Here is a 26627-nt window from a genome sequence, read left to right as displayed (position 1 = left end):
CTCTCTCTCTCTCTCTCTCTCTCTCTCAGACTGCATCTGCCGGAGCTAGTGGCTGTAGTTAAATTGAAATATTTCCCGGCGTGTGTCAGAAGCATGCAGAATGATAATTATGACAGATCTGATTAGGCGGGCCGAGTCGGGCGGCTCCGGGCTGCAGGTGCGACCTTGTGCATTCCTGAGTGTGTAAATAAAATTAATTACAAGCGTAGGGGGCGCGCAGCGCGTGACATCAGCGCGCACAGGGGGGACTCCCACGGGGGGCACCCTAATGGAATATTTTCCCCAAGTCTAATAATACAGTTGGTATTGACTTGAGGTAATTAGGGGGATCATTAAAGCGCTTTTCCCGGCGTATTTGCCTGCCTGATCAGATTAGCGAGAATGGGCCTCAGAACAAGCCCTGTGTGGTCTGTCAGGAGAAGTGGAGACAGTGGGAGAGGGTTAGCTAGCGTACATTTGTAGGAAAGAAAGAGCTAGCAAAATACTGTGCCTGTCACCGGGGCAAGGGTAGCATTTGCAAACAAGATAGCAAAGGGTAAGGACTAGTTAGGTTAGGCACGTGGGCAATAGGATAAGCACTGGTTAGGCCGTGAAAACTGTCCATTGAGAGAGGGCTAGTGAACTATTAGAGAAGTGCTAGATCAGTTAACTAGCAAACTGGCTAACACCTGCGCCACAGTAGAAAAGATTTGTCATATAAAAATGCATTAGAGGTGATGACGAAGAGACAATTTGGAGTCCTGACAGTCGGGACAGATTCCTAGTTTGGACTGCAGGGTAGGAGGCAGGCGAGGAGGACGGAGTGGGTTGTGCAATTGGAGACAGATGGGGTGAGAGGTGGCATGTAAGGCTTAAGTGAGAGAGATGGCAGGAGACAAAAAATTGCTCTGAGCATGCTCAGTGAGACCCAAGGATCCTGCTAAGAGGAGGAGGGTTCGATGAAACAGGCAGTGGAGAGAAAACAGGCTGGTGGGAATTCCACTGTCCATTAAACAATAAGAGAAAGGCTCATTTCAGAAGGAGGGGAAGACTTACCGTTTGCAAGATAATTCATTCGCTAAATTAATTATTCAGACAGCTGGGTCTCCAGTTCAAGAAATTGTGTCTTTAATAATAGAGAGGATCTGGCCTAGCCTGTTTCCCATGGCAACCTAATAACCAAGCAGGCACAGGAGATAAATAAATAAATCAATTAATAAACAGTCACGGCCCTTTTAGATCCCTAGGGGTTGTGATACGCTCGCTCTGATCTGCCTAATTTGAGAGAGAGAGAGAGAGAGAGAGAGAGAGAGAGAGAGAGAGTGGATAACTGTGAGTTCACAAACAAAAAATTAAGACATCTTTGATGCCTGCCCTACCATAGCACAGAAAGTGCAACTTGTGAAATGTGGAGCAAAATTTCACTGTGCCACTCTAAAACATAGCCCAACAGTTCCTGGTATTAAAAAGTATCTGATAACATCTTCACTGTATCAATTTTACTATCCTAGGATGTCATTTAATGCCATTTGTACACACTCTTCATGCAAAACATGACTTCTAACACACTGACCCCAAGTGGCTTCTCAGTAACAGACAAACCTCGGAACGGTCACAATTTAGAACCAGATACCCAAAAGGTCAGCCATCTGCCCTTCTTGTTAAGCAGCCATTGGATGGAGCGATAGAGTGATAGAAGTGATGTGTGTGTGTGTGTGTCGTTGGTCTGGTTGGGTGGGTCATGTGCCAAATATCTGAGATTAAAGCTAAGAAAAGCGTTGAAGCCTAAATAAAACATGTATGACCACTAAGCAGATTCCGGCGCTAACAGGAAATTAGTCATTTTCTAAACATGAAGGAAGCAGTTCCAGTTATTCTGTCACCCTCCCTTCCTACTCATATCAGTGTCCCCAACCCGCCCCCCCACCCACCTCCACCCACTCCCCCACCTCTCCAGACCAACAAGGCACCCCCCCCCCCCTCCACTCTAGGGACTGCCGTGCCAGGCGGGTGCATGGTGACAGATGGCATACACCAACCTCCCCCTCGCTCTCCCCTCTCCCCCCTACTGCACCAGCCCCCCCGCCCAGCCCCCCCGGTGGCGCAGCGGCGGACCAGATCAGTGCCATTCTGTCTCATTAGAGCCTGGCTAATTAGCGTAGCCTCTTCCAGGGGAGAATGAGCGAGTGAGAGAGAGACAGAGAGAGAAAGAGAGATGGGGAGAGAGGGCGGTGTTGGTGGCGGTGACTGTGTTCTGTACTCTTCTGGTCATTGAGGAGTCGGAGGGCTTTGAGCCCCGCGGTGCGCCGAGCTCCCAGGGTGCTTGTTTTATGACAGCAGGGACTCTGATTCTATCCGTTGCACAATTCCTCTCAGGAAGTGTCAGGGATGTTTGGACATAAGTCATGTCAAAGGAATGCCCCCAATCCGCTCCACCCCACCCTTAGCTAACCTCCCATCGCTCAACTGAACATTAGCCGCCCTTTCTGCCAGGCTAGCCAACACAGCAAGCCTCCCCTGTTAACGTGAATGAAAACAAAGCACAGTAACTTGCTAGATAGCGCTCTAGCCTTACTGAGCTAGTTAATAATGTTGACATCAACTCCAGGCTATCCAGATCATAGCTTGTACCTCTGCAGGCCAAAATGAAATGGGCCGTTTGGCGAATATAGCTACTTCTGGCATTGTCATCACTGGATTTGAACCAGTAGCACGCAGATGTTTTCTCCAAGTCTGACATCTCCTGAAGCTAAATGAAGATGGAGCATTCTTGGAGCATTCAATCAGTTTGAATCATTGAGGAATGGATCATGAATAATGATTCTGATTTTATCAAGGAGTAAACGTAATATCTGTCCTAATAAATCAGAATTGCTGCATGGATTACTTAAAAAAAATATGTATGCCCAGACTTGAAGTGAATGGCGACCATTAATCTGATAAAGTAATATGGCTTGGGTTAGATTCACTGCTCTATAGTTACTACTCTGAATATGTGGCAGTAAAAGAGTGATTGAAATGCAACATTGAATATGTGAGAGAGGGGGGGCAGTTAAGGGGTGGCTGTGGCCTGCTGTGGTTACGAGCCCTAAGAGAGGACAGGATGGCTGCGTTCCAGGAACCCCCCCCCAAACACACATACACACCAACAGACACAAACACACACATTCAAATGTGCCTGCACATAAACCCATATTTGATACACAGAAAAGCACACACACAGCTATATACAGAATATACACACACCTATGCATACACTCAGTGCAGCATGCATCAGTAAACTCTTGTTTACTGCTTTTCTACCCACGGGACCACTACTGCCTATGACCTCCTTCAACTCCACATCTCTTATTTCTCCCCTTTCAGATCTCCATCGCTCTTCTCCTTCCCTTCTCAGCTGTATCATCCGTCTCTCTGTGAATGAGGCAAATATGCTGTACGCAAATGCTAAATACACTAAGAAACACTACATGGTGCACACATACTCAGACATATACGGGACTGATACCAACGGATCCCGGTCACCTGATCCAGTGCTTGCGTAAGCATGCTGGGAAATCCTAAGCTGAGCTGAGGAGGCAGAGGTTGAACTGCACACCAAGCTGACAGATCGGTGCCAGCCTCAGTGATGAGACCTCTTCCCCACCCTCCCCCCACGATTATTTCCCTGGACTCCATATGGGCATCCTGCCAGTCCAGCCCATCCTCCATCCTCATCACCAACCACATCCACACTGCACTCCCAACCTCAGTACCAGGAGTCTCTGCTGGCATAGTACTCTACCCAAGGTTTGGACAGTGTTTTTTTTGTTTTTTTTTCCTGCAAGGCTGCAACCTCTCTGGACTTAAGCTGTCATTTACAACATACCATTTCAATATACATTTATATTTTACCATTCTGAGTCTGATTCGCACTATAGTAACCTATCCATGAACAATTAACAATGACGTAATTAACAATGACGTAATTAACAATGACGTAATTTCCCGGAGGCCCAGATGACATATTCAAATTGCTTGTTTTGTGCGACACAGTCCAAAAGCCAAAAATATACAATTTACAATGATATAAAACAGCAAATGACAAACAATGAGAACAGCTGCAAATGCTCACATTTAAGAAGCTGGAACCGGCAAATGCATTTTTGCTTATAAAGTGACTCAAATGATTGACTGATTAGCAAAACAGTTTCCAATTAATTGTTTTCTGTTGATCAAGTAATCGATTAATTGACTAGTAATTGCTGCAGCTCTACTGCTGTCAACATAACACAACTATGTATGGAAGGGACAAAAGACACAACAAAACTACAATCTCGTCCCACTTTAAATTATAATAACGATATAAGGCAAATGCTGGATTTTAGAAGATTTGTGTGGAAACAGCAACTGAAAACTGGGTGCTGGTCTCCCCTTTACAGGGTTCAGGGGTCCTGATGGGGAGGAGCAGGCCTGGCCTGGCAGTGCTGGTAGCTGTGGCAATGCCGGCTGGGTAGTAAGGGGGGAGACCAGCTGCCCGGGGAGCGCCCATTACGAGATGGAGCCAGAGATAAGTGCTCTCCCAGGCCCCCTTTCACAGGCATAATTAGCACACTTCTTATCTGCTGCTCAATTCACATTCACACCCGGCTGCCATGAATGGAACGTGAAAGAGAGGCAGAAATCGGGGGAACGAGAGAGGTAGAGGGGCAAGACAGAAAGATGGGAGTGAGGTGGAAAAGGCACGGTGGAAACCTGTTCCCAGACAAACCTTCATTTGAGAAGAGAGAGACATGTTTGAGTATATACTGCGACTGCCTCGCTCTCCCCCTTTCTCTTTCTCCATCCTTCCAAGGAGTCTTTGAACTCCTTAACAAAAACAGTGGTTTGTGCATCAAACTGCAATTTGGTAAAACAAAGCTATCTGGGGGTATAATCATCCTAATCAGCAAGAAAAAAATAAAGCCTTTGCAGATATTTCAAGATTATTCCACCCTTGGTGATCTATTTCTCCCCCCGTCTTCTTCATCAAGCACAATTGTGGAAATCTTCCCAACTCTGCCTCCGACAGACACATGAAAACCTTTAATAATAACTCCTTAGTGCTGAATTTTTTAAATTACTGTTAATAAAGAGTTAAACTCGTCGTTTTTCCCCCCTGTTTCCAACACACACAAGCTTTTATTGTGTGAGCGCCCTGCTCTCTGGGAGAAGATAACAGGGGCCCCATCGTCTTACTGAGTGGAGCTAATATAAACAGGTTTGTTTGGTATTGAAACAGTGTCGACTGCAAAACTCCAAACCCACAATAAAGAGGACATGTGTCATTATGTCGATAAATCATTGCAGTGATGCTCTGAGGCAAGTTTTGCTACAGGTTGGATGGATTTTTATTTCTTTGCTTTTATCTGTATGAATAATATGATGTTATGTGCATCTAGTATCAAATATTTTATAATCTTTTTAATGTTCTCTGTACAGACTGATGTGTGTGTGTTTGTGTGTATATAAGAGTTCAACAGGACTGTCTCAGATCTGAAGGATCTTTATTCTCTTGGTTTGATTTTTGTACTACATCCATCAGCCATGTGTGTGAGTGTGTGTGTGGACACTTGGAGCAAGTATGTATGGAAGTTTAGAATTTCAGGTTTGGATTTATGGCACATCAATACTGATGTAAGAGCTACTTTACAAAGTAAGATCTCGTGAAATGATTACACATTATGCTGCTTTTTAAACAATAGTAGGTACGATTTTCACAGACTAGATTCTGGATATTGAACAAAGACCATGTTTCATTATTATTTTTTTTAGCTTCAATGATGAAAAAAGAAAGAAAGCTCTTCGTATTTTGTAATTCAAGCTTGAACCAAAATGTTCAATTAAGTTTTCTGGAGGGAGACAACGACTGGGACGCTGCTAACACAAAACACCAAAATATAGTTGATATATTGGCATCAAAGCTTTGGTTATGCAGCAAACATTTCTCCTTCTTTCTTTATTCAGTGAGGTGTTTAGTGTGTGTTTCAGTACCTGGCTCTTGGAGGCAGCAACCTTTGCGAACAGGGCCTGGGAAACTTTGGCCCTCTTCATCTCCTGCTGGATCTCATCGTAGATGGTGGAGTTGATGTTGAGGATGCAGCTCTCTGTTTTGCCGTTCCACTCGCTGGGCAGAGGTGACGGTTTCACCTGGATAAAAGAGTGAAGACAAAGGAAATTACGAAAATCCTCCACTACACATTTTTCATTTTAAACTTTGTCAGATATTGAATTCTCCTTTGTATTCAATAGATTGTGGTTGTGTGTATGGACTGGGTCACTGTACTCTACCTGAAGATTTTTTAAAATATATTATGAGAGTCATGTCTGACAGTTGGTATATTAAATATTGTGTATCTGTACATGTTTTGTAACAATATTTATTTTTTCAGACTTTTTGATATACAAATTAGGCGAAAACACACTCAAACAAAAACTCTATTTGACCCAGATCTAGTTATCAACATTGGATGTAATTAAAATCTAAAGCTTTGTAATAGTGTAAAATAGTGTGGTATTCTTTGACAATTTTTCAAATAAAAACTGATCAAAATGCAAATATTAGCCTTATACTTGAAAGATACATTCACATGCTGCTCCTGTTAATGTTTCTTGCTTCACAAACATGTAAATGCTGGAGATGATAAGCTCCAGTGTGTGTATTCTCTATGAGAATGTGTGCATTCAGATTGGTAGTGGAGGTGGAAAGGTGAGGTGGGTGGAGTTATTTGCTCACAGGGGAAATGCCCACGGGGATTCGGGGATTCCAGTCCTCGGGCCTCACGCTGTTACAGTCTTCCCTCCGGGGCTGCAGTGTTGGGAACACAACCATACTTATTTAGGCTCACATGAGGGGGGGAGGTAATTTGGCTAAACACAAGCATACACGCAAGCTCACGCATGCACCTATCTCACACACACACTCACACACTCACACTGGAGTGTATATTACGCCCACGCATGGCTACAGCGTTACTTTGCTCAAAAACACTTAGATGTGTTGTATGAAATGTTATTATTCTTATGTCAAGCTGGTGATTAAAAAATAAATGCAAGTCAAGTGAAATCAAATCATCTTCATTCAGCGGCTTGTTGCATCTTGACAAAAATCCTTTGACAAGGTAACAAGTATCCTAATAAAAGCATTACCCAAGAACCATTAGCATATGAATCATTCCACATGAGCCCTTTTGAAAGGAGACATCGACAGGGTTGAGTATGAGTACAAGTACATAGCATTCAAATAAACCATAATAACACCAACACCTACTAACAAACAATGTAGCCTGTGCTCAAAAAACATACATATATACATATATACATATATATATATATTCAAGTAGTGGTCTAGAACCTAATACGAGCTCCTTTATGTGTAAAAAACAATCCCATAATGCTCAAATTTGTGGTGAAACTGGAATGTCGGAGCATTACTGGGCCTTTCATCCTGTTTTACGACAGCTCGACGTGGGCTTGTCAGTCTGAGCAGTAGGTTACCATGTCAAGCTAATTGTTAAGGCCGGGACGTGCACTAACTGGCTTTGGGGGAGTTGAGCCGACCCATCAGCACACGTGAGAGAAACATACCTCTGCATCTGTTTTTATGAGGCCAATAAAAACCCTCCTCTGTCTCGGGCTCAATTGCCACCCTGGCTGATTTATGTGCTTAAATTCATACCGCATTGCTCCATAGGAGAGGCTGGCAGATGGCCAGGTGTATGAGTGTGCAAACGTGTGTTTGTGAGTGTGCGTGTGAGAATTGCCTTGTGTAGGAAAAGGTCTACATGATAAATGTCAGTAGGTTTGAGTCATACAGGTGAAGTATATTATGCCTTAAGATATTCTATTGATGTGCCAACAGTATTCTGAGTGAGGTGAAAATAAAAACCACAAACCAGTGGCTTTGAATTTTGGGTCATGTTTGAAATAGTTACAGATTGTATGCCATGTAGTAGTCACTGTGTTTATTGTTCAGCTTGCAAATCTATTTCTGTTTTGTTATGTATCTCAACAGCTCTGTCAGCTGGTCTCAGATATGCTAAAAGGCCCTCTGTACATTCACTCTGTAAGGAAGTGGATCTCTAATTCACCTTATGTGATTATTGTAAATGTAAAAACTTCTGGGATGTTAATAAAACATTAACAGTGGGGCTATTAAGCCAAAGATTTTTTTTTTTTTGTTCTTGTGCAAAGGTCCACTCTAACTGTGAGTCTCTGTCCTGCACTGACACAGCCTCTGATTGTAAAGATGAGCTGTGAACTGCAAAGTGGCCCTGCTTAAGTTCAGCACCGCTGCTTCAGAATGCAACTCTTTCTTTTTAGTTTTTTTAAATACAGCAACTGCCATCATGCTGAGCAGTTTCAGGGGGAGGCTCCATTTTGGAGATGGGTGGGCCTGTGCTTCTGTCTTTCTTTCCTCCTCACCTAAATAAAAGCAAAATCTTCACTGAGGACAGGACAGAGGAGGCCTTTGTCTACTCCCATCACCTCCCAGATGCAGCTGACCGCACTTCAAATGGGCTTAAGTGGTAGAAAGTTGCTGCATACCTTTCAAACGAGGGACAGTGATTTGCGGTGAGGGTAGAAAGTAGTGCTGTGGTACGCAGTGATTTTTAAACGGGGACTGACTAAATGATGTTTGATCTTTCACGGAGCTTGTCATCACTGAGTGAGCTTTATTTTTAAAACGGGAGGGCTGTTTAATGCAGCCTAATGCATGGTAAAAGGTCAAAATTAGCACAAAAAATTATCCATCATTTGTGCACCATTCTCACCTGTGTGGTGAGGACGGGGAGGATGTAGAACTCATTTACATGCAGGGAGAATGTAAAGTATGTTCTCTAGTGCGCATGTTGATTATTCCATGTGTTTCCAGACAGGTTGTAGCCTGACACAATGGAGGGGAACGGGAGGTGTGGACAAAAACAATGGTAGGGTTGTGATCGTATGTGTACTTACACACTTACGCACTGCACTCATAGTGTCTGTGTTTGTAGAACTTTGTGTAACCCCACACAAAATGTAGAGATACACACTTTTTACACTCTAATAGACTGAATAAGGAACAAAAAGGAATGACATGTAGTGTCTATGAAACCTGGCTATGTTTGTTACACATGTCTGGATTAAGTCCATGACATCACCACAAAGACAGACAGTAAATTCCAGCTTCTTAAAAACACTCCAACCTGCTTTTACACCTGCATACCTGTTCTCCACCCTGACTACATGTAAACATTCATACAATACCAACAACATCTTGAAATGGCCACCAAAACAGTTCACAGGACTAGATCTATTCACACATGTGTTTTTATATGATGAATGAATGCATCTCTCTTTTTGTTGCACGCTTTCTGAACTATGGCTGCACTTTTACTCCATTCCCAATATAGAGTAAGATTCAAGATAACAATAAGTTATCGGCAACGTAAATGCAGGGACACCACAGGAAAACATGCACAGGGAGGAATGAAATCTCTGGTACCTGTACAGGTCGGCTGGGTGGAGTGCTGATGAGTGGGGCGGCGCCCATTGCTGAGGCTGCCGTCAGGCTGCGCTCCCTCTCTTCCTGATAGATGCGATCGCGCTCAGCCTCCGGCAGCTGCAGGAAGTTCTGCATGGCGCGCAGGTTGACCAGCAGTGACTGGGATGCTGTTTTAGGGTCTTCCTCCTTGCGTAGAATCTCAGACAGCAAGCCCTGCGTGATGGGGTGGGAGGAGAAACCAAAGAGTAAGAAAGATGGAGGAGATGATAGACCAGTAATGGGAGAATGACGGAAAAAGGAAAAAGAGAGGAAAAGAAAGACCAGAGAGGGAAACAGTTGGGTAGTGGGGGTCAGGATGGCAAGCAAGAAGGAGAATAATCACATTAGAGGATTCTTAAATAAGACAGTAAAGGAGAGCCATGAGTGTAAATAGATACTCTAATGACAATGGAGATGTGATACTCTTATACCCACTTAAACTGTTACCTAATTCTGCCTTTTAGGGACTCTAGACCAGTTTTCACTCCACACAGTGTTTCTGTGGAGGCAGGTGGGGACACAGGCTTTACTGGTTTTGACAGTGCCTCCACGTCCCTCAGACTCAGCCTTCTCTACAGTCAACAGTGATTCTCTACCTTCCATCATTATTGTTGCAAAATCACATTGTCAGTTATATTTTACTTCAAGACAAAAGATATCTAATTATGTTTTGTCAGTTCATAGCACTTCATCAATGTTCATTCTTGTGCGACAAAACTATTTAATTGAGACTTTTGTGTGGCCTTTGAACCCATAACACTTTGTTGCATGTAATTTTGCAGATCTTGGACATATTCTTGGAGCCGTATGTTGCTTTGGAGAAGAGCCGCAGCTACTCGTTTGAAATATGAAAGTCTTGTACGGCGGGCAATCAGTGTATCCTCTGTTTACTTTTCAATAGCGCTCAATTCCATCATTATGAGACGGCGATGACTCCATTATCAGAGACGTGTGATTGGGCCTTTTCATCAGCTCTTGGCCACACACTGTGCAAACCATCGCTCCGCTTCTCTCACCATCAATAGGTGTGATTTGGTAATAAAACAAGGTGATGGGGAAAACATGCTCATGCTTTTATTTATTTATTTTGAGCAGGCAAGTCCTCTTGAGAAATGAGTAGAGCTGTAAATATGTGCTTGGTGTCGTTTGACTATTAAAATGTATACAACTATGTGTCATGTTTAAAAAGGTAGGTCTGTGGTATCCAGACAAGTGTGAACAGATACTCAAACGAAATCCGACTCAAGAGTGACGTTTTTATGGCGAAGGGGACTGTGCACTTAATGCACAAGCACAGTAAGTATTCAGAGAATAGATTAGTGGCATATCTCATTTATGTTTGTAGTGTGTGTGTCTGTCTGTCGGTGTCTGCATTCTTCAGTGTGTGCATGCTTATCATTATTCGCCATCAACACTTTCTGTCTGTCTGTCTGTCTATCTCTTTGGTCAATCAGCTTCCGCTCCATAAAAAGTTCCTCCCCTCAACCACCTCCTGCATCGACAGCATGTCACTACTTGACACCCCCCACCCCCTCTTTATTAACACAGACTTGTGGAAAAAACACACGCCTAATAAATAATCCTCCAAAGGCAAACTCTCCAACGGCACATTGGGCTAATTCCTCATATCAGCCACAGATAAGACTCTGTTTGTGTGGGAGCTTGCCAATCGGCACAAAAACACCACTGTTTGACTCTGCCATAACACACACACACACATTTTTTTTTTGGAGGGGGGGGGGGTAATTTTAATAGATTCTTATCAGTTTCTGTTTTTTTTCCTTTTTCATACACAGCGACTTCAAAGCAAATGGAGTCATAATGAGGTTTGCTGTCACCCCCCCGAATACAGACGGTACATTTTAAGACATTATCACTACCTTCCGTGTGTGTGTGTGTGTGTGTGTGTGTGTGTGTGTGTGTGTGTGTGTGTGTGTGTGTGTGTGTGTGTGTGTATGTCTGTCTCTGACTACCTGACTATGAAGTGAAACCACATATTTTGGCAGGGAGAGAATGCACGCCATGACCGAGCCTGGGTCGTTCACATGGCAGGCTGCCAGCTGTCTTGAAGTACAGTAGAGGTGCTAGATTACTGGAGTGAGAATTATGAATGAGATATAAGCTGTAGAAATAAACCAATTCAAACACTAGTATTTCTTAGTAAAGAGGTCACATGAAATTAGGACTTCCTTAATGTGGTGTATTTCCTTTTCAAAAAGGATGTTGATGTGGTGTCTAAGACAGTGAGGGACACACTTTGAGTGTCTTTGCAGTTTGATTTCAAAAGTGGGATTGTTTAAAAATTTAGGACTTTTTAGTTACACCCTGTAACTTTAGCAGCAGTTTTCCAGGAACTTAAAGTGCCCATTTTATGGGATTTTTGAAAGTACTGTTTGTTCTCAAAATATTTTATTACCTTGTGAATGTCTGAGTCAGACTGTGGCATAAAATTAAAGATAGAAAATGAAATTAAAATCAAATTATACAAAAAAATAAATTAAATCTTCAATAAACCTTAAATTATGTAGCAACTATCGGATGCTTTCCATGATTATAAAATTTCAATACCAATGTACATAAAGTAATTCCTGCATTTATCAAAGTCCATGGCCACCTGAAGCCAAATCAGAACCTCATTATCAAAAAGGAGGAGGAAGGGGAATGAGGCTTCGGACTGTGGTAGCAACTTTTAGTACTGGCAATAATTTTAGTACTGACAATGATTGGACGTTTTTGTGGTTGTTGTTTTAAAGTTAGAGAAATCCCTGTTATCCTAGCCCATCTGTCTTCCCTCCTCACCTGGGTTCTGTTGAAGGCCACACGGGCAAAGACGGCCTGTGAGATGCCGGCCCGCTTCAGCTCATCCCTCACCCACTGGTAAATCTCAGAGGACACCTCTGTGTTTGATGCCACCTGTGGCTCCAGGGGCTTGGTGTGGGAGTTGCGGCTGACAGGTGGGTGGTTGAGGTACTGCTGCGACAGGGACTGCTGCGCCAGCAGCCGGTTCACTGCATACTGCTGGTTGAGGATCTGTGCCATCACAAGCTGCTGGTTGACCAGCTGGGGGCTGATGGGCGTGGACACCAGGCCTGGGTGGTGCAGACTGGGAAGCTGGGGCTGTCGGCCGCCAGTCTGGCCACTGTGTGGTGGTGGTGCATGAGACAGAGGGGGCACCGGCGAGGAAGGAGTCTGCTCTGCTGTGCTGCCGGGGATGGGCTGCTGCTGCTGGGAGAAGCCCAGGTGGTTGTGATTGTGGTTGTGGTTAGAGCCGGGTGGAGAGAGGTCGGACAGGCCATCCATTTCTGCTTGAGGAGGGGGGAGAAAGACGAGCAAAGAGAGGGCGAAAGTGGAGGGCAGAGGGGACAGAGACAGAGATAGGAAGAAAAGACAGGGTCAATTATTGGTTTAAAGTCTGCACGAAGAAAACACAGGAGAGGGGAATGTAGAAGAGAGGAAAAACCAAAACTGCGAAAAAAAAAGAAGTTCTACCTTAATCTCAAAATCAATCTCATCTCATCATCAGTTTAATGTCACCATAGCCATAGTCTCCAATCAGAAGAAATGATCTGCTCTGCATCAGATCAATCTTTTGCCTCGAGTGAATCTTAGCCTGTCAGCAACATTTACTTTCGTGATCTATGGGAAGGGAAGTGATTTTCGCAGCCAGCACATATTCATATCTAGAAACCCAAACCAGTAACAAAAAGATACACAAGTTCAGTGTCTTTTCTCTAACCAGTGCCCTTCACAGGCCTCTTCCTCCCTGATTGGATATGAAACAGCTGATCAGCCAATGACTGGTTGAAAAAAGAAAAGGATGGAAATGCAGATAAAAGAGCTTCATTGTGTTTGACCTGTGTCTTCCACAACCCATGCCTTCGAAATTAAGTTCAGAACGTCTGTGGCCTCATCATGTGAAAAAAAAAAAAATCTTGGAGAGACAGTGGAGTGTGTGTATGTGTATGTACAGGATTAATGTGTGTGTGTTTGTGTGTGTGTGTCCATAAAGGCAGACGCAATGCTGATAAATCTGATTCTCTCTACACATCCTTAATTCTAAAATAAGGAACACAAGCTAGCCAATATGACATTTTTAGGGGAGGATGGTCTAAATATAAATGTAGGGAGCAGTAAACGGAGACAGAAGGAATACATCGGAGGATACAATATGTAACCTGAGAAATGGCCTTGTTTGAGTTTACTAAAAACAGACTTGACTTGAACTGTCTGTAAGACAAAAAAAAGATCTATGTGTCATCATTTAATGGTATTTTGGAGATTTTTGCGGCATCTCTTGCTTTGGGAATCTTTAAGTCCATAATGGCTGCTAGGGAATATTTTAAGGCAGGTTTAAATTATGTGCTTAGAGGATGAAAACAATGATTTAACATTCAAAGCACTACCCACAGCGAAGTGAATGAGCATTTGGAGCAGCTGAATGTTTTCAGGTTTCCGCCTCTCTTTAAGGAATTCACATATGCTGAGGTTTTTTGCACACACTATGCCGAGTGAGTGAGTGAGTGAGGGGGCAGCGTTTAAGAATTCATACGGATGGCAACATTAACACCTTAGAAGTGTGCTGCGGCCTCCAGATCTCACAGAAAAGCATCGTACGAAATTGTGAAAAGAGTAAATTGCTGTTATGAGGGGGTGGGGGTGGGTGGGGTGTCCTTCAACAAGCTGAATTTTTCAGCAGATGAAAGATTAAGTGCATGGATGTTTTCCAAAAATACCCACAATAATCGTGTGTTTGAGCTGCCTGTTTCTTAACTGTCAGTAAGCACAAAACACCCGGCCAAGACGAGTCTATTGAGTGTTAGTCGAAAACAAATGATGGGGGGGACAAAACAAAAAAATCTTGGTAATAATCACATCTCTTCCCATAATCCCTGGCATTCCCTGGCTCTGATGGTATGGCGTGTCTATTCACTCATATTTGAATGTGTGTGTGCATATGCTCACTCGCACAGACTGCTGGGGGGCATGCTCACAACACACAAACACACAGGCACACGGAGGCATTTCCATGCAAATTGAAAAGAGAAGGGGTGACAGAAGAGCATGGCAGGCCCTGGGAGAAAAAGGCTGCCACAGAAGCGGGAGTCCTCGTGTGGAATCCTGCCACAAAAGAGCCCCGGATTAAACACACAATGGGAATGGGATGTGGGCTGAGGGAGGGAGGGAGTGTGTGTGTGTGTGTGTGTGACTGTGAGTGAGAGAGAGAGGGAATGAAAAAGAGAGACATACAAAGTGACCCAACTCTCTCTCCTGTGTTCACTTTCCTGCACTAGCGTTGCCACGTCAAAAGAAGAGACACGACATTTGCTGGCGGCCGGTAATACCACTTCAGCTGGCAGAGCAGCAGAGCAGCTTGCCAGTACCTGTGACCAGGTACTTATTCCCCTTGACTTCAGGCTCAAATTGCTTGCTAAATGCAGTGTGGTGAAGTTAATGCAGAGTCACATTTGACGCCACTGCCAAAGCACAAAGGGATGACCGTGCCACTCTCTCTTCCAAACTTGGCATTTCACCATTTGTGGCCACGTACGGCAGGCAGCAGCCCGTCATGAATATTAAGGTTGGGGGAGTTGCCGCGGGTGTGCGGTGGGCAAAATCTGATCACACAGTCACATTATGGTGGCAAAAACTTGGTTCACATAAAGCAAAGCACTAAGTTTTAGGGTTAAAGGTTGTTTTTTCATTAAGGTTAGGTTTAAGGTTGGGTTAAAGTTACAGTAATGATTGGGTTAAGCGTGTAGTGGCCATGGTTAATGTTATGGTAAGTCTCCAAGGATTTCATTTATGCCAATTCAATGGCAAGTGAAAAAACGTGTTTGTGTGCATATGTGTGTGTCCATGTTGTGACATACCTAGTGCATTGGCACGCGGGCTCTCACGGAGGACACACGTCCCCAGGTAGCCCTCCAGCTGGGAGGGTTGGCGCATGCCTGCACAGTGGGATGGCAGAACACGACACAGTCACACACACAGCATACAGTGTAGAGTTGTGAGGAAAGAAAGACAGGGTTAAGGCTTTCTACAGTACTTCTCTCCCACTCCAGCTAAGCAGAAATATGACATTTAAAACACTAGCATCACTAAGGCCATACTGGCAGCTGCAGCAGCCCCATTTTTGAGGAAAATAAAACCAGATAGAAAACAATTATGACAGAAAATGTGTAGGAGTATGCAAGAGAATACACAAGTACAGCAGGTCTGAAGTAAATAATGTTCCAGCGTATGTTGCCACTTTAACAGAAGAAAAAACATCAGATAAGATATGATCACAACATGCTATTTGCATGGAGGCTGTGAAAACATTTTGATATAATATCTCATCTGTCATCACTGCAAAGCAGTAGTGCACTGGCAAAGAAAAAAGATTGTTCAACAGATTGTTAAAGCTAATATCTCAACATTACACTGCCTTATGAGCCTTGCAACAGAGTGGTGTTCAGCTTAATCAAAAGACATAAAAATATATCATAATTCTATCTCCAGCTAGGGTGCTACTAGTATCATATAACCTCATTTCCTGGTGGGTCAAAGGGGATTTTTTTTTTAGATAATATAAAGCATGCGTTGTTAGAGGGTTGATAAGAAAATCTAATTGAATTTCAGACTAGGCGGTGGCCGGTTGAAGTCATTGCTGCCTTTTGTTCATGGAAAACTAAAGTGTTATACTCGCTCACAAACAAAAATAAAGAAGCCTCAATTTGGCTCTTGCATTAGTGTTAGTTAAAGCAATAACGGATAAATCAACGATAACACTGTGTTCAACTGCAAAACAGTATGGAGTAATCTTGAATTATTAGATAACAAGATAAAAATGTATTTCTGCTTCATGCAACAGCAGGAAGACAAAGAGACGGTTGGTTAGAGAACATATTGTAATGGCGACTGGTGTGTATGTGTGTGAATGTGTGTGTGTGCAAAGAGACAAAAGTGTGAGCGCCATACTTTGCGCCCCTCCATTTTGCTTACCCATCATATCTTTTGTCTTCTTGAAATGTTTATACCAGCGCCCAAATTCCTGACACTTCGCCGCCGACACATTTGCATAGTAAGTGCTGTTCACAATGGAGGAAATCATACTCTGAAAGAGAGAGATTGATTGAGAGGGAGAGAGAATGCGAGAGAGACTTTAGATTCTCATTTTGGAAAATACAGACATAATATTAAAGCTTGTGAAACATGCAGTAACACTGTAGCTTGTCAAAACAAATAAAAGATAGGGACATGGTAAAACCCAGCACTAAAAAAAGCCAAATGAAAAGTATCAGACATGCAGAAATTTTGGATCTCCTCTTCTAAAGGTAAAACAAATTAAATCAAACAAGGCTTTATCTGTTGTTTTTTATCAAATGCCGTTGAGTTTGAACATTTTTTTTTATTTCAGAGTGGGTAAATTACAAGGTCAACTGAGTTCTGAATCTCTTAACATCAAGAGCAGGTGGCAGGAAATATTTACCTTCAAAAGGAAAGAAGATAGTGGTTTATTGAATATCAGCATCTGGGGAGTTGGGCGATGTAAACAGATAAACCTCTTTTTTTCGGCGCTTTATTTATACAATCTGTTAAAGACAACAGCTTCAAGCAGATTGAAGGCTGCACTGAGCATGTCGTTCTCCAACACGTGCGCTCCCATCTCCCCCTTTACAGTTGACTCTTTGCCCTCTCTACATTTACTTCAACCATCCTCCTTTGCCTCAGAAAAATAGAGAGGCAATATTTTTTTTCTTTTCCAGTTTCATTAAAATGAATGTTTTAACACCTTGCCGGCCTACGGGCAAATAGCGAGGTTGGTGCAGGAGAAATTGTTTTTGATTGTTATAAATATTCAAAAGAACCAAACCATCTGTTTTCAAATTACAGGTATGCCATCTTTATCATTTTCTATAATATATGCGCTTGGAGGATGGTGGGGGAACCTTCTGGCAGAGCAGCATGGCGGTGTGAGCACAATGAACTGGTACAGGATGATTTTGGTTCTCTGGCTCCAGCTTTTCTGCACAAAAGGAGGGTAAAGGGTGGCAGCTGTGCCGTCAGACAGGTCGATCTAACTCTGAACTCCTGACCTCTCTATTAAAGCTGCACGCACCTTATGCGATGGTACCACTCCAAAATCTAACACATGTTCAACCAGAACACACCAAAAAAAAAAAAAAAAAAAAAGAAAAGAAAAGCGGGAAAAGTTCATGGGAGGATCCAAAAGATGGACACAAGTTTCCTTCGTCAAACTGTAGCAGGGAGGGATCTGCTTGAGGATAAACTAAAGCAAAAGCTACGCAGCTTTAAGCATTATTTTAACCAGCTTCATGTGATACCTCGTCCTACAAAAAGTTACAGAACAAAATATTTCTATTGGACATTTGGGGCTAATAACACCACACAAGAGTTTGTTAAAAGCTAGAGTTCTCAAAGACATTGACTGAGCTACAGTAGATGCCAAGTCTTGGTGCAATAGTATTAACATGAAACTGAGAGGAAACAAAAGCAGTTAAATGTTGAGGAAGAGTTCACTTACGTGTCACTGTTCTTTACATTTCAACAGAAGTCATAAACCACTAATCATCATGGACGTGACTCACCATACCTGCTTGTACCAGGCAGAGTAGTCAATTGTGGTTGCACTTTGTCACACCAATTTAGCTGCTTATTTTTTCGATATCAAATATAAGCAAGCGAGGCGAGAGTCACGTTGGAGACTGCAGATGGGTGTAAATTTGTGCCAACCATGCTGTGCTGCATCATGCCGTCATGATGAAAAACAGAAGGGTGAAGAGGTCTGCTTTGGACGTATGGTATAACAAAGCAGTCTTTTATGGATATAGGCCTACTGAAAAGTCATTAATCAATGAAAACCCTGATAGATTTCAGGTTAGGGTTAAGAAGTTAGAATTTAAAAAACTTTTAATGGGTCATACATTTATGCATGGAGCAGCTCCTTCTTTTGGATTTATGTAATATTGGAATTAGGAAATAGCAACTGCTAGTTCAACCTTCTTTGGTCTTAAAATGATAATTCCTGTTTATTCCTTATGATGTGCAAAAGCCAGTAAATCAGAATGAACGGTTTTGTTCTGGATTTCCTGCCTCGGAAAAACAAGTGAATATTTGGGATGACGACTGGTAGAGCAGCAAACCACACATTCCAGTATAACCTGGTTCCGGTAGCCAACTCCCAAACCAAAGATCTATCTGAAAACCATATATTCAAAGTAAGACGAATTCTCCTTTAAGTCGGTGGGATAATGAACTGCTCTTCTCCAGCCTGCCATGTTTTATTTACAGTATATCTGGGCTAAGGAAGCTCCAGGCAACAAACAAGAGGCCTGCAGAAGACGGTGTGCCTTTCTCTCTCTCTTCCCATCTTTCTCTCTCTCACTCCCTCTTTCTCCGCCATCTTTGACACAGATGTTCTAATAAACGCTCCTCATTAATCAGCCCTCTCCCTCAATACATCACTCTACCTCTCACAGGGGGCCCTGCGTGTATGTGTGAACGAAACAATATACACACACCTATTCTCACTGCTCTGTCACACACACATGCATACGCACTAAGTGAAATCAAGCAGATAACCAGAGCCTCTGCTGCCACTGCGGTGCCAGCAGGAGGGCTGTGCTAGGGCTTGTCAACAGGTAGCATGGCTGTGTGTGCGTGCATGCCAGTGTGTATGAGTGTGTGGGTTTGTGTGTGCATGAGCATGTGTGTGGACCCTTTAAGTGATAGCCATCTGCAGCACAGAGAGCTTATCAGCAAGACCAGGAAGTGGCACTGGGCTACTATCGGTCCCCAACATCTACTCCACTCCCCATCATGGGAGACAGGAAGAGAGAGAGAGAGAGAGAGAGAGAGAGAGAGAGAGAGGAGAGAGTGAGTGTGTACGTGTATGTGTACGTGTATGTGTGTGTGTGTGTGTGTGTGTGTAAGAGAATAGTGGTGCAGCAGGCAGGTACTGTAGGCACCCAGCTGCCAGCGATGGTGGTGCACACACTGGCAAATGCAAACACACACAAAAGTACAACCCCTGCAGACAAACACACATGCTGCAGTTACACAAATGTACACGTGCAGATTAACACACATGCGCATACACAATTAAACACACACACACACACACACACACACACACACACACACACACACACATTCCAACTTAGTCTGATGTCTTGAATCAGCTGGGGAAAAACCGCATCCCATTTGCAACACTGTGCCTTGTCTCTCGCCAACATCTAACACAGCTCAATTATGGCACATACCCACCTCAACTGGGGTGACCCCCCCTTCAATCTAACGCACACACACACACACGCGTATACATACGTACACACACACACACACTGGCAACCAGGTTGTGCCTATGGCAGCCGTGGTGGTGAAGACCTGCAAAGATGGCATTTTGATGACTATTTGCTGCTACGCAACGCAGCAGCTGGTGCATCAGGGGCCGCCCAGTGAGAGTGAGCAGGGGGTGGGCAAGAAGAGGTGGTGGCAATGGGAAAGCGTGGAGTGAGGGGGGGCGGGGATGTCGTTTGTTGCCATAGTTTCTGCGAACATGGGCAAGGGGGTTGCTAAGCTTGGTAGCAACATCAGAAAAAAAAATAATAAGCCTGAATGGCTGATTGAGGCAGAATCAGGAGAAGTTCTATTTTGGCGATGCTTCTCCAAGCTATTAACTGTGAATCTTTAAGTTTGCTTCATATGTGTGCAGGTCAGAATCAGTCCCTCTAGTGGAGTGACAATGGGCACGAGTGAATACATTTTCCCTCTTAGTTTTCTCATGCCATTTGTAGGCCAAACACACAAAGCATGACTCCCCGCTACAAAAGAATGAAACTAAATGTTTGACAAGGCCCCGGACAAAAGCAGCATTTCACAAAATAGCCCCCCACCGCCCTCCCCTCCCTGCTCTACTACCCCTCCTCCTCCTCTCTCTTCAGAGCTCTGTTCAGAGGTGGGCTAATTCTCTTTCACTCACTTGTTGTGATTCTCTGATATGTTAACCTCTCTTTTCGCTCTGGGATTACGCAGCAGAATATCAAGGAAACACAAATCTTGAAAAAGGTGCCAATCTTCCGGTCCCTCCTGCAACGCCCCTTTTCCCTCCCACTCATTTCACTTTTTTGGTCAACTCAGAAACCAGAGGGTGGGCCAAATGCTTCCTGGCTCCTCACCTTCTCATCACAATACATGCAGGCGGTGACATCACTAGTCAGAGGGCAGGGAGTCCATGTATCGAGGCAATGTCAGGACATCCCTCAAACATGACAACCAGTCTACTTAACCATTTGGGTTTAGGAGGAACAAATCACCACTCTACTGGTGAAGCGGGCCACATGAAACCCCACAGAGTAACAGATGTCAAACACCATCATGGCAGCCATGTTTGAACAAGGCAGATACAGATACATGTAGATCATCAGGGTATGACGTAACTATGTAGCAAAGCTGCCAGTTTCTCTAGTATTTTGAAGTTTGCTGCCTTAAAAACAGACATGGCAATAAAATAAATAAATAACATAATCTCTAGGCAAAATGTATTAAATACTAAATAAGTTTTTAAAAAAATCAATCAATTGGCTCAAATTTGGCAATAAAAACATATGGTTTATATGTGATAGCTGTACTGTACATACTGAGTGTTTATACTATACCATGAAAAATCTGCCAGTACTAAAAACTGGTTTCACTTGTAGAGTTAAGCATTCTTTTGATTCTGATTTAAACCATTTACTGGCAGGGATGCATACAAATGAGAACAGAAGAAAAGGATTAAACTATACCACACTGCAAAGGAAGAAAAAATAACATTTTAAGTGTTTGCAGTGACTGAAGCTACCAAGAATCGACAAAGGCTGGCAAGATTTTCTGCATGACCGTAAATGTAAGACCATTGAATGACATTTAGATCTGAATTTAGGACCAAATTGGCTGCTAAAATACATACAAGAAAGAAACTGATTCAGTTCAAGATATTTTCGGGACCTTCTTTCATCCTCACTGGAAAGCTAAAATAATCTTCAGTTTCATATGAGACTAGTGTGTATGTGAAAATACAAAATGTGTGTCGGAGGAAGAGTGTGTGCGCCTGTGTGTTAGATTCTCTGAGCTAGCGTGTGCTCTCTTCTGAGCCGTCTTCACATATGGACCGTAAACAGGGTGATTACCAGACTGGGCTGGGCTCCGCCTGAACGCCACCCAGGGACTCTTTACATCATCAGCGCACTGCTCATGCCCGGCTAAACACACAAAAACACACACTAAGAGCAGCCGCGCGCACACACACACACACACACGCGCAGTGCAAATGAGGGTCTCCAGGTGACCATACGGTGGCCTAGGAGGAGAGCTGGCACCTACGCACACGCTTGGATCTAAATACACACACACATGCAAAACACAAATAACACTTTCACATACACGTCCTGTAAGTTGATATACATTTCACAAACATACTCAAGCAAAGACGCACACATATCTCCTCGCACACACACACTCAGCCACACACACACATTATTGGCCCCTGTGAGAGATATACTGCCGTTTCATTCCATTCACTCCAGAGCTGCCTCCATGATATACTGACTACACTGCCTGTTAATACAATATCTGCGCTAGTGCTTTCTATCCAACCTCCCAGTCGACAAAAAAACACAGAATATAACACCTAACATGTGAACGTACATATCTCCAGCCTGATGCTATGAAATGTTAGAATGAACTAAATGAGAAAAAGAACAAAAACAATCTGGATCGTTCTGGGTTTGGGCCAATGTTTATCTAACAATAGCCATACGTTCAATAACACCTCTGCTTTTTGGCTGCCGTTGCATATAAGTCTGTGTGTGTGTGTGTGTGTGTGTGTGTGTGTGTGTGTGTGTGTGTGTGTGTGTGTGTGTGTGTGGGGCGGTAAAAGAAACAAAAAAATCATGCGGCAAACAAATGACAATAGCCATTGATTTGGATTTTCTATGCCGATTCTCTTTCCCACTTGATCAAACTCAGGGCATTTGATAAGTAAAGTATAAAAGACAGAGGTGATGGAGATAGGGGTGTTTGTTTTGTTGTGCAGAATGGAAGCAAGGGGGGAAGGGTTGGGCGTTAATCTTTTAGTTTTTTGGAATAAGCAGACTGGGCTTCAGCACCTGTGATAAGGGACATTCTTTAGCCAGAGAGCTCTGATTCATGTCTTTGAGTAACTCCTTGAGGGCGTTTCTTACTGTAGAGTGGCTCCATTGCTCGGGCGGCAGGTCCTCCAGCTTAGGACAACTGTGGAGAGAGAGAGGACACATACGGGGTGTGGGGTGGACAGGGACAGGGAAGATAAGATAGGGAGAGGAAAGAGGGAGGAGGGGGAGGAAGGGATGTACGGGGAGGAAGGGATGTACAGGGAGGGGGGGAGGGGGGGGAGGGGAGAGCATGAGAAACAATTCAGATGGAGAAGAGAAAGAGATAGAAAGGAAAGCCAGCAGCCCTGATGGTATCTTGAATGAAATGATAAAATACACAAGCCACAAATTCAGCCACACAATATTAAAATTATTTAATCTGATTGTAAGGGTTGGACATGTCCCTGATATATGGAGCAAAGGGGTAATAACACCAATCTTTAAATCTGGAAATAAATTTGACCCAAACAACTACTGAGGCAACTAAGGGAAGTTATCCTGCAGCATCCTTAACACCAGACTGCTACACTTCCGCATCCAACATTATTCATTTCAAAAAAAGCTTTGGACACAATCTTGCATTACAGGCTGATCCTAACATTGATTGAAAATGGTAAATGGAAAATGTATTACATAATTAAACAATGTATATTTTTTTTTATCAAGTGTAGATTATTGTCATTATCGATTATCTGTTGATTATTTTTTTACTATTAGGTCAAGCAATCGTTCAGTCCTTGTCAGAATATAGTTTAAAAAGATAAGTTACCAGAGCCCAAAAGTTAAACCCCCAAAGATATTCAATGTATAATGATATAAATCAGAGAAAAGCAGCAAAATCCTCACATTTTCTGTCAATTGACTAATCAATTAATCAACTAATTGTTTCAATAGTGTTCTGTTAAGAATTGGCAATTTGGGAACAAATTACTTCACCCAAAACAGAGGTTTAAAGCAGAGTTGCAATATTAGTCCAAGCCTGTTTAAAATATATATTGATGAATTGGCCAAATCACTGGAACAATCAGACAGGGTGGTAGAGACAGAGTGAGGAAACCAGAGAGAGAAAGAGAGCTTAACACACACGGGCTCTCGCTCTTTTTTCCTGCTGCAAGCGCCCCTCCAAGACAGACAGATTTCATTTGGCGCATCAAGCAGATGCATCTGGAGATTGCTCTGTCTCTCTCTCTCTGACTGCCTCGCTCTCTCCCTCTTTCATATTCTCCCTCTCTCTTTCTCTCTCTCTCTCTCTCTCCTGATTGTTCTGATTAGTTAATTACTTTATACAACACATCTGCTGGATTGATGCATGAATTATACATCAGCTGCATGTGGCGACTATTATTTCGTGTTACTTCTACCTTCCTGGCTCGTTGTGCTCGGCGAAACAATTTAAGGTGTTACTGGCTAGATTTCTGCGGCAGTCGGGAAGGGGGGGGATGAAGGGATGGTGGGGCGGGGAGAGAAAAGGGGAAAAACAAATACAAAACAATAACAATACTGACAACAATATGTAGCAAAATCAAAATAGATTTATATATCAAATAGATTGCCTTTGACGTTAGCTGGTGCTAGAGTCATGTGCCGCAGGGATTCAGCTCTACCTGAGGAACACTCCGATTTCTGAGTTTTGAAAATGAGAAATATATTTACATGGTGGGTGCGAGTGTGGAGTAACTTAACTGAGCACCAGTGAGAGCGCCCAGTTTGTTCTGGATAAACACTTCACGTGTGCAAGACATATGTTTGATGTGTTTCGCATTGCACGTATTGCTGAATTACTTTTCGTTAAATCTGCCTCGACACTTGACAAGTGAGAGATGAGAGATTGAGTGAGGGGTGATGAGTGTACAAGTGCATGAGACATTGTGTGTGTGTGTCCATAAATCTGTCAGTCGATGTGTTGGCAACGTTACGAGCAAGGCGATAACAGGAGAGTGTAATAGAAAAGGATGCGTGCAACGGTCGAGGCTAACATCTGCTTGTAGGAAAACACACAGTCTCACACACACACACACACACACACACACACACACAAACAATGGATTTTCCAGAACACCTTAAACTGCTCCAGCAGCTAGAAAGCCTCTAGGGAGAGGGAAGTGAACAAGAGGAGGGAAGGAGGGAGAGATGGAAAGGGGTAGTGGAGAAAGACAGCTATCTATGCATTCAGGGCTAGCATGCCGGAAATAAACACAACCTTCTGTATTTTGGCTGGTGGACATGTTCACATCAGTCAGTGTGTGTGTGTGCGTGTGTGTGTGAGTGCTTCACTGGTAAAGGTGGGTAGTGGCGGTGGTGGTGGTGGGGGGGCAGAAGAGAGAGGAGAGAGAAAGAAGAGAGAGGAAGAGACAGAGCGAGGTAGAAAAAGAGTAGGAACAGCAGCTGGCACAAGCCTCCACACCAGCGCCACACGGCTGTTTGTGCGCGTGTGTCTTTGCGTCTATGAGCACACACGAGCATGCTTGCGTCCATGTCTATAAATGCTTGTATGCTCTCGCTGTGTGTATAAATACAACGAAGCCTCACACCTACAGAGTAGCATTTTGCATACAATATGGTGAGTGATGGCACAAGACAGCTAGCAGTACTCAGTGAAAGAAGGTTTTAGCTTGTTAGTCTTCTTTATTATATGTAATGTAGATTCAGAAGAAATATATTTCACTTAAAATAGCCAGAGCAGCCAGGTTTATTTATGGAACTATTTCAGGTGAACAACCTTGCATTCATCTGCTGCAGAGTCATTTTTAGCTGTGAGCAGTCTCCAGTTGCCCACCACATTCATTTTTTTATGAAAAGAGCTAAAGTAGTGCTTGGTTCAAAAACATTTTAGCAATGTCCAATGCAAAAATGCCAGTGTTTTCTGCATATTAGTTAACATCACTTACCAGTTAAATGTAGAGCAGCTACAAGAGATAAATCTACTTGATCACTCATCACAGTACAAGCTAAATTGTTAGCATGGACTCAAGGATGATTCCCATCACTTAACATTAAATATACAAATAAACCAGTCCCTATGATCTTTGAGCACCATTAGTCGAGGGTTTTTTTGCTTTTTGCTATTTAAATAGGTTTTTCCCATTTCCTGGGAAAGGTCAGTCTGTTGTGTGTGAGTAATAATGCTATTCTCAGTATCAAACATGCATCAGCAGATTGGCACCTGCCTCTGGGCATACAATACGTGCTATGTGCGTGAGTGTTGGAAGCAAAGAGTAACAGGTAAAACTGTGCCTCTATATGTATCTAAACAATCCAATACTGGTGTGTGTATGTGTGTTTTAGGTTATGACACTGCACTTTTGTGGGTGGTAGGCAGGTAAAAAAAGAAAATTTGTATGAACATCTACACACATTTGGGATTGGTACACATGTACACGTTCAAGTGTGTTAGTTTTTAGTATATACTGTAAAGGGAAACACGACATCCCACTGCGTTTCTTACCTGTGCAGCTGGATCTTAAGCGTGACCACGTGGTAGACGTCCTGCAGCATGTCAGCCACTGTCGCATCCGGTGCGTCTGTCACGTATGACAGGGGGACAGGGTTCCACTTCCCCACCTGAATCATACCTAGATGATGCAACATGCACATGTGCGCACACACAAACATGGGTAGACGTGGACACACATGGGAATAATGACAGATATATGGACACACGAAAGCACAACAATGGACACAAGAGCAAACATAAAAAGAAGAGAGTATATCAGCACAAAGTTAATTTTACCATCTTAGCTTGCTATCAGCAACTACACAGAATCGGTTTATTTAACAGTAACACATGCACAGTATGAATAAAGCCATGTGTAGCCACCCCAGAGGCTTTTTGGTGCCATTCATATACTTTATTTGTTAGTGAAATCACAACAATCATATAAGAATTTCTCCTGAGGCTGCCTTAAAAAGAAGTGACAGCCCAAACAACA

At 43.2% G+C, this 26627-nt stretch overlaps 1 protein-coding gene across 10 annotated transcripts in view; it reads right to left on the bottom strand.

Moving 5' to 3' along the window:
• Positions 1-26627, bottom strand: part of LOC122881612 (DNA-binding protein SATB1) — a 59376-nt gene that overhangs the window by 14741 nt on the left and 18008 nt on the right. For 2 of the 10 annotated variants that reach the window (XM_044208008.1, XM_044208007.1), the window contains exons 4-12: positions 26144-26270; positions 24060-24113; positions 22675-22798; positions 16508-16619; positions 15394-15471; positions 12323-12828; positions 9485-9697; positions 6734-6805; positions 5992-6147 (exon numbers count right to left, since the gene is read on the bottom strand). In XM_044208008.1, coding sequence (XP_044063943.1) covers positions 5992-6147; positions 6734-6805; positions 9485-9697; positions 12323-12828; positions 15394-15471; positions 16508-16619; positions 22675-22798; positions 24060-24113; positions 26144-26270 — 1442 coding nt within the window. The remainder of the gene's footprint in view (positions 1-5991; positions 6148-6733; positions 6806-9484; positions 9698-12322; positions 12829-15393; positions 15472-16507; positions 16620-22674; positions 22799-24059; positions 24114-26143; positions 26271-26627) is intronic. The other 8 variants (XM_044208013.1, XM_044208012.1, XM_044208016.1 and 5 more) reach the window with 6 other exon arrangements.

Source organism: Siniperca chuatsi, linkage group LG9 (genome assembly GCF_020085105.1).
Source record: "Siniperca chuatsi isolate FFG_IHB_CAS linkage group LG9, ASM2008510v1, whole genome shotgun sequence".
Taxonomy (NCBI): domain Eukaryota; kingdom Metazoa; phylum Chordata; class Actinopteri; order Centrarchiformes; family Sinipercidae; genus Siniperca; species Siniperca chuatsi.
The sequence above is the reverse complement of the archived record's forward strand: the minus strand, read 5'-3'. Positions and strand labels throughout refer to the sequence as shown.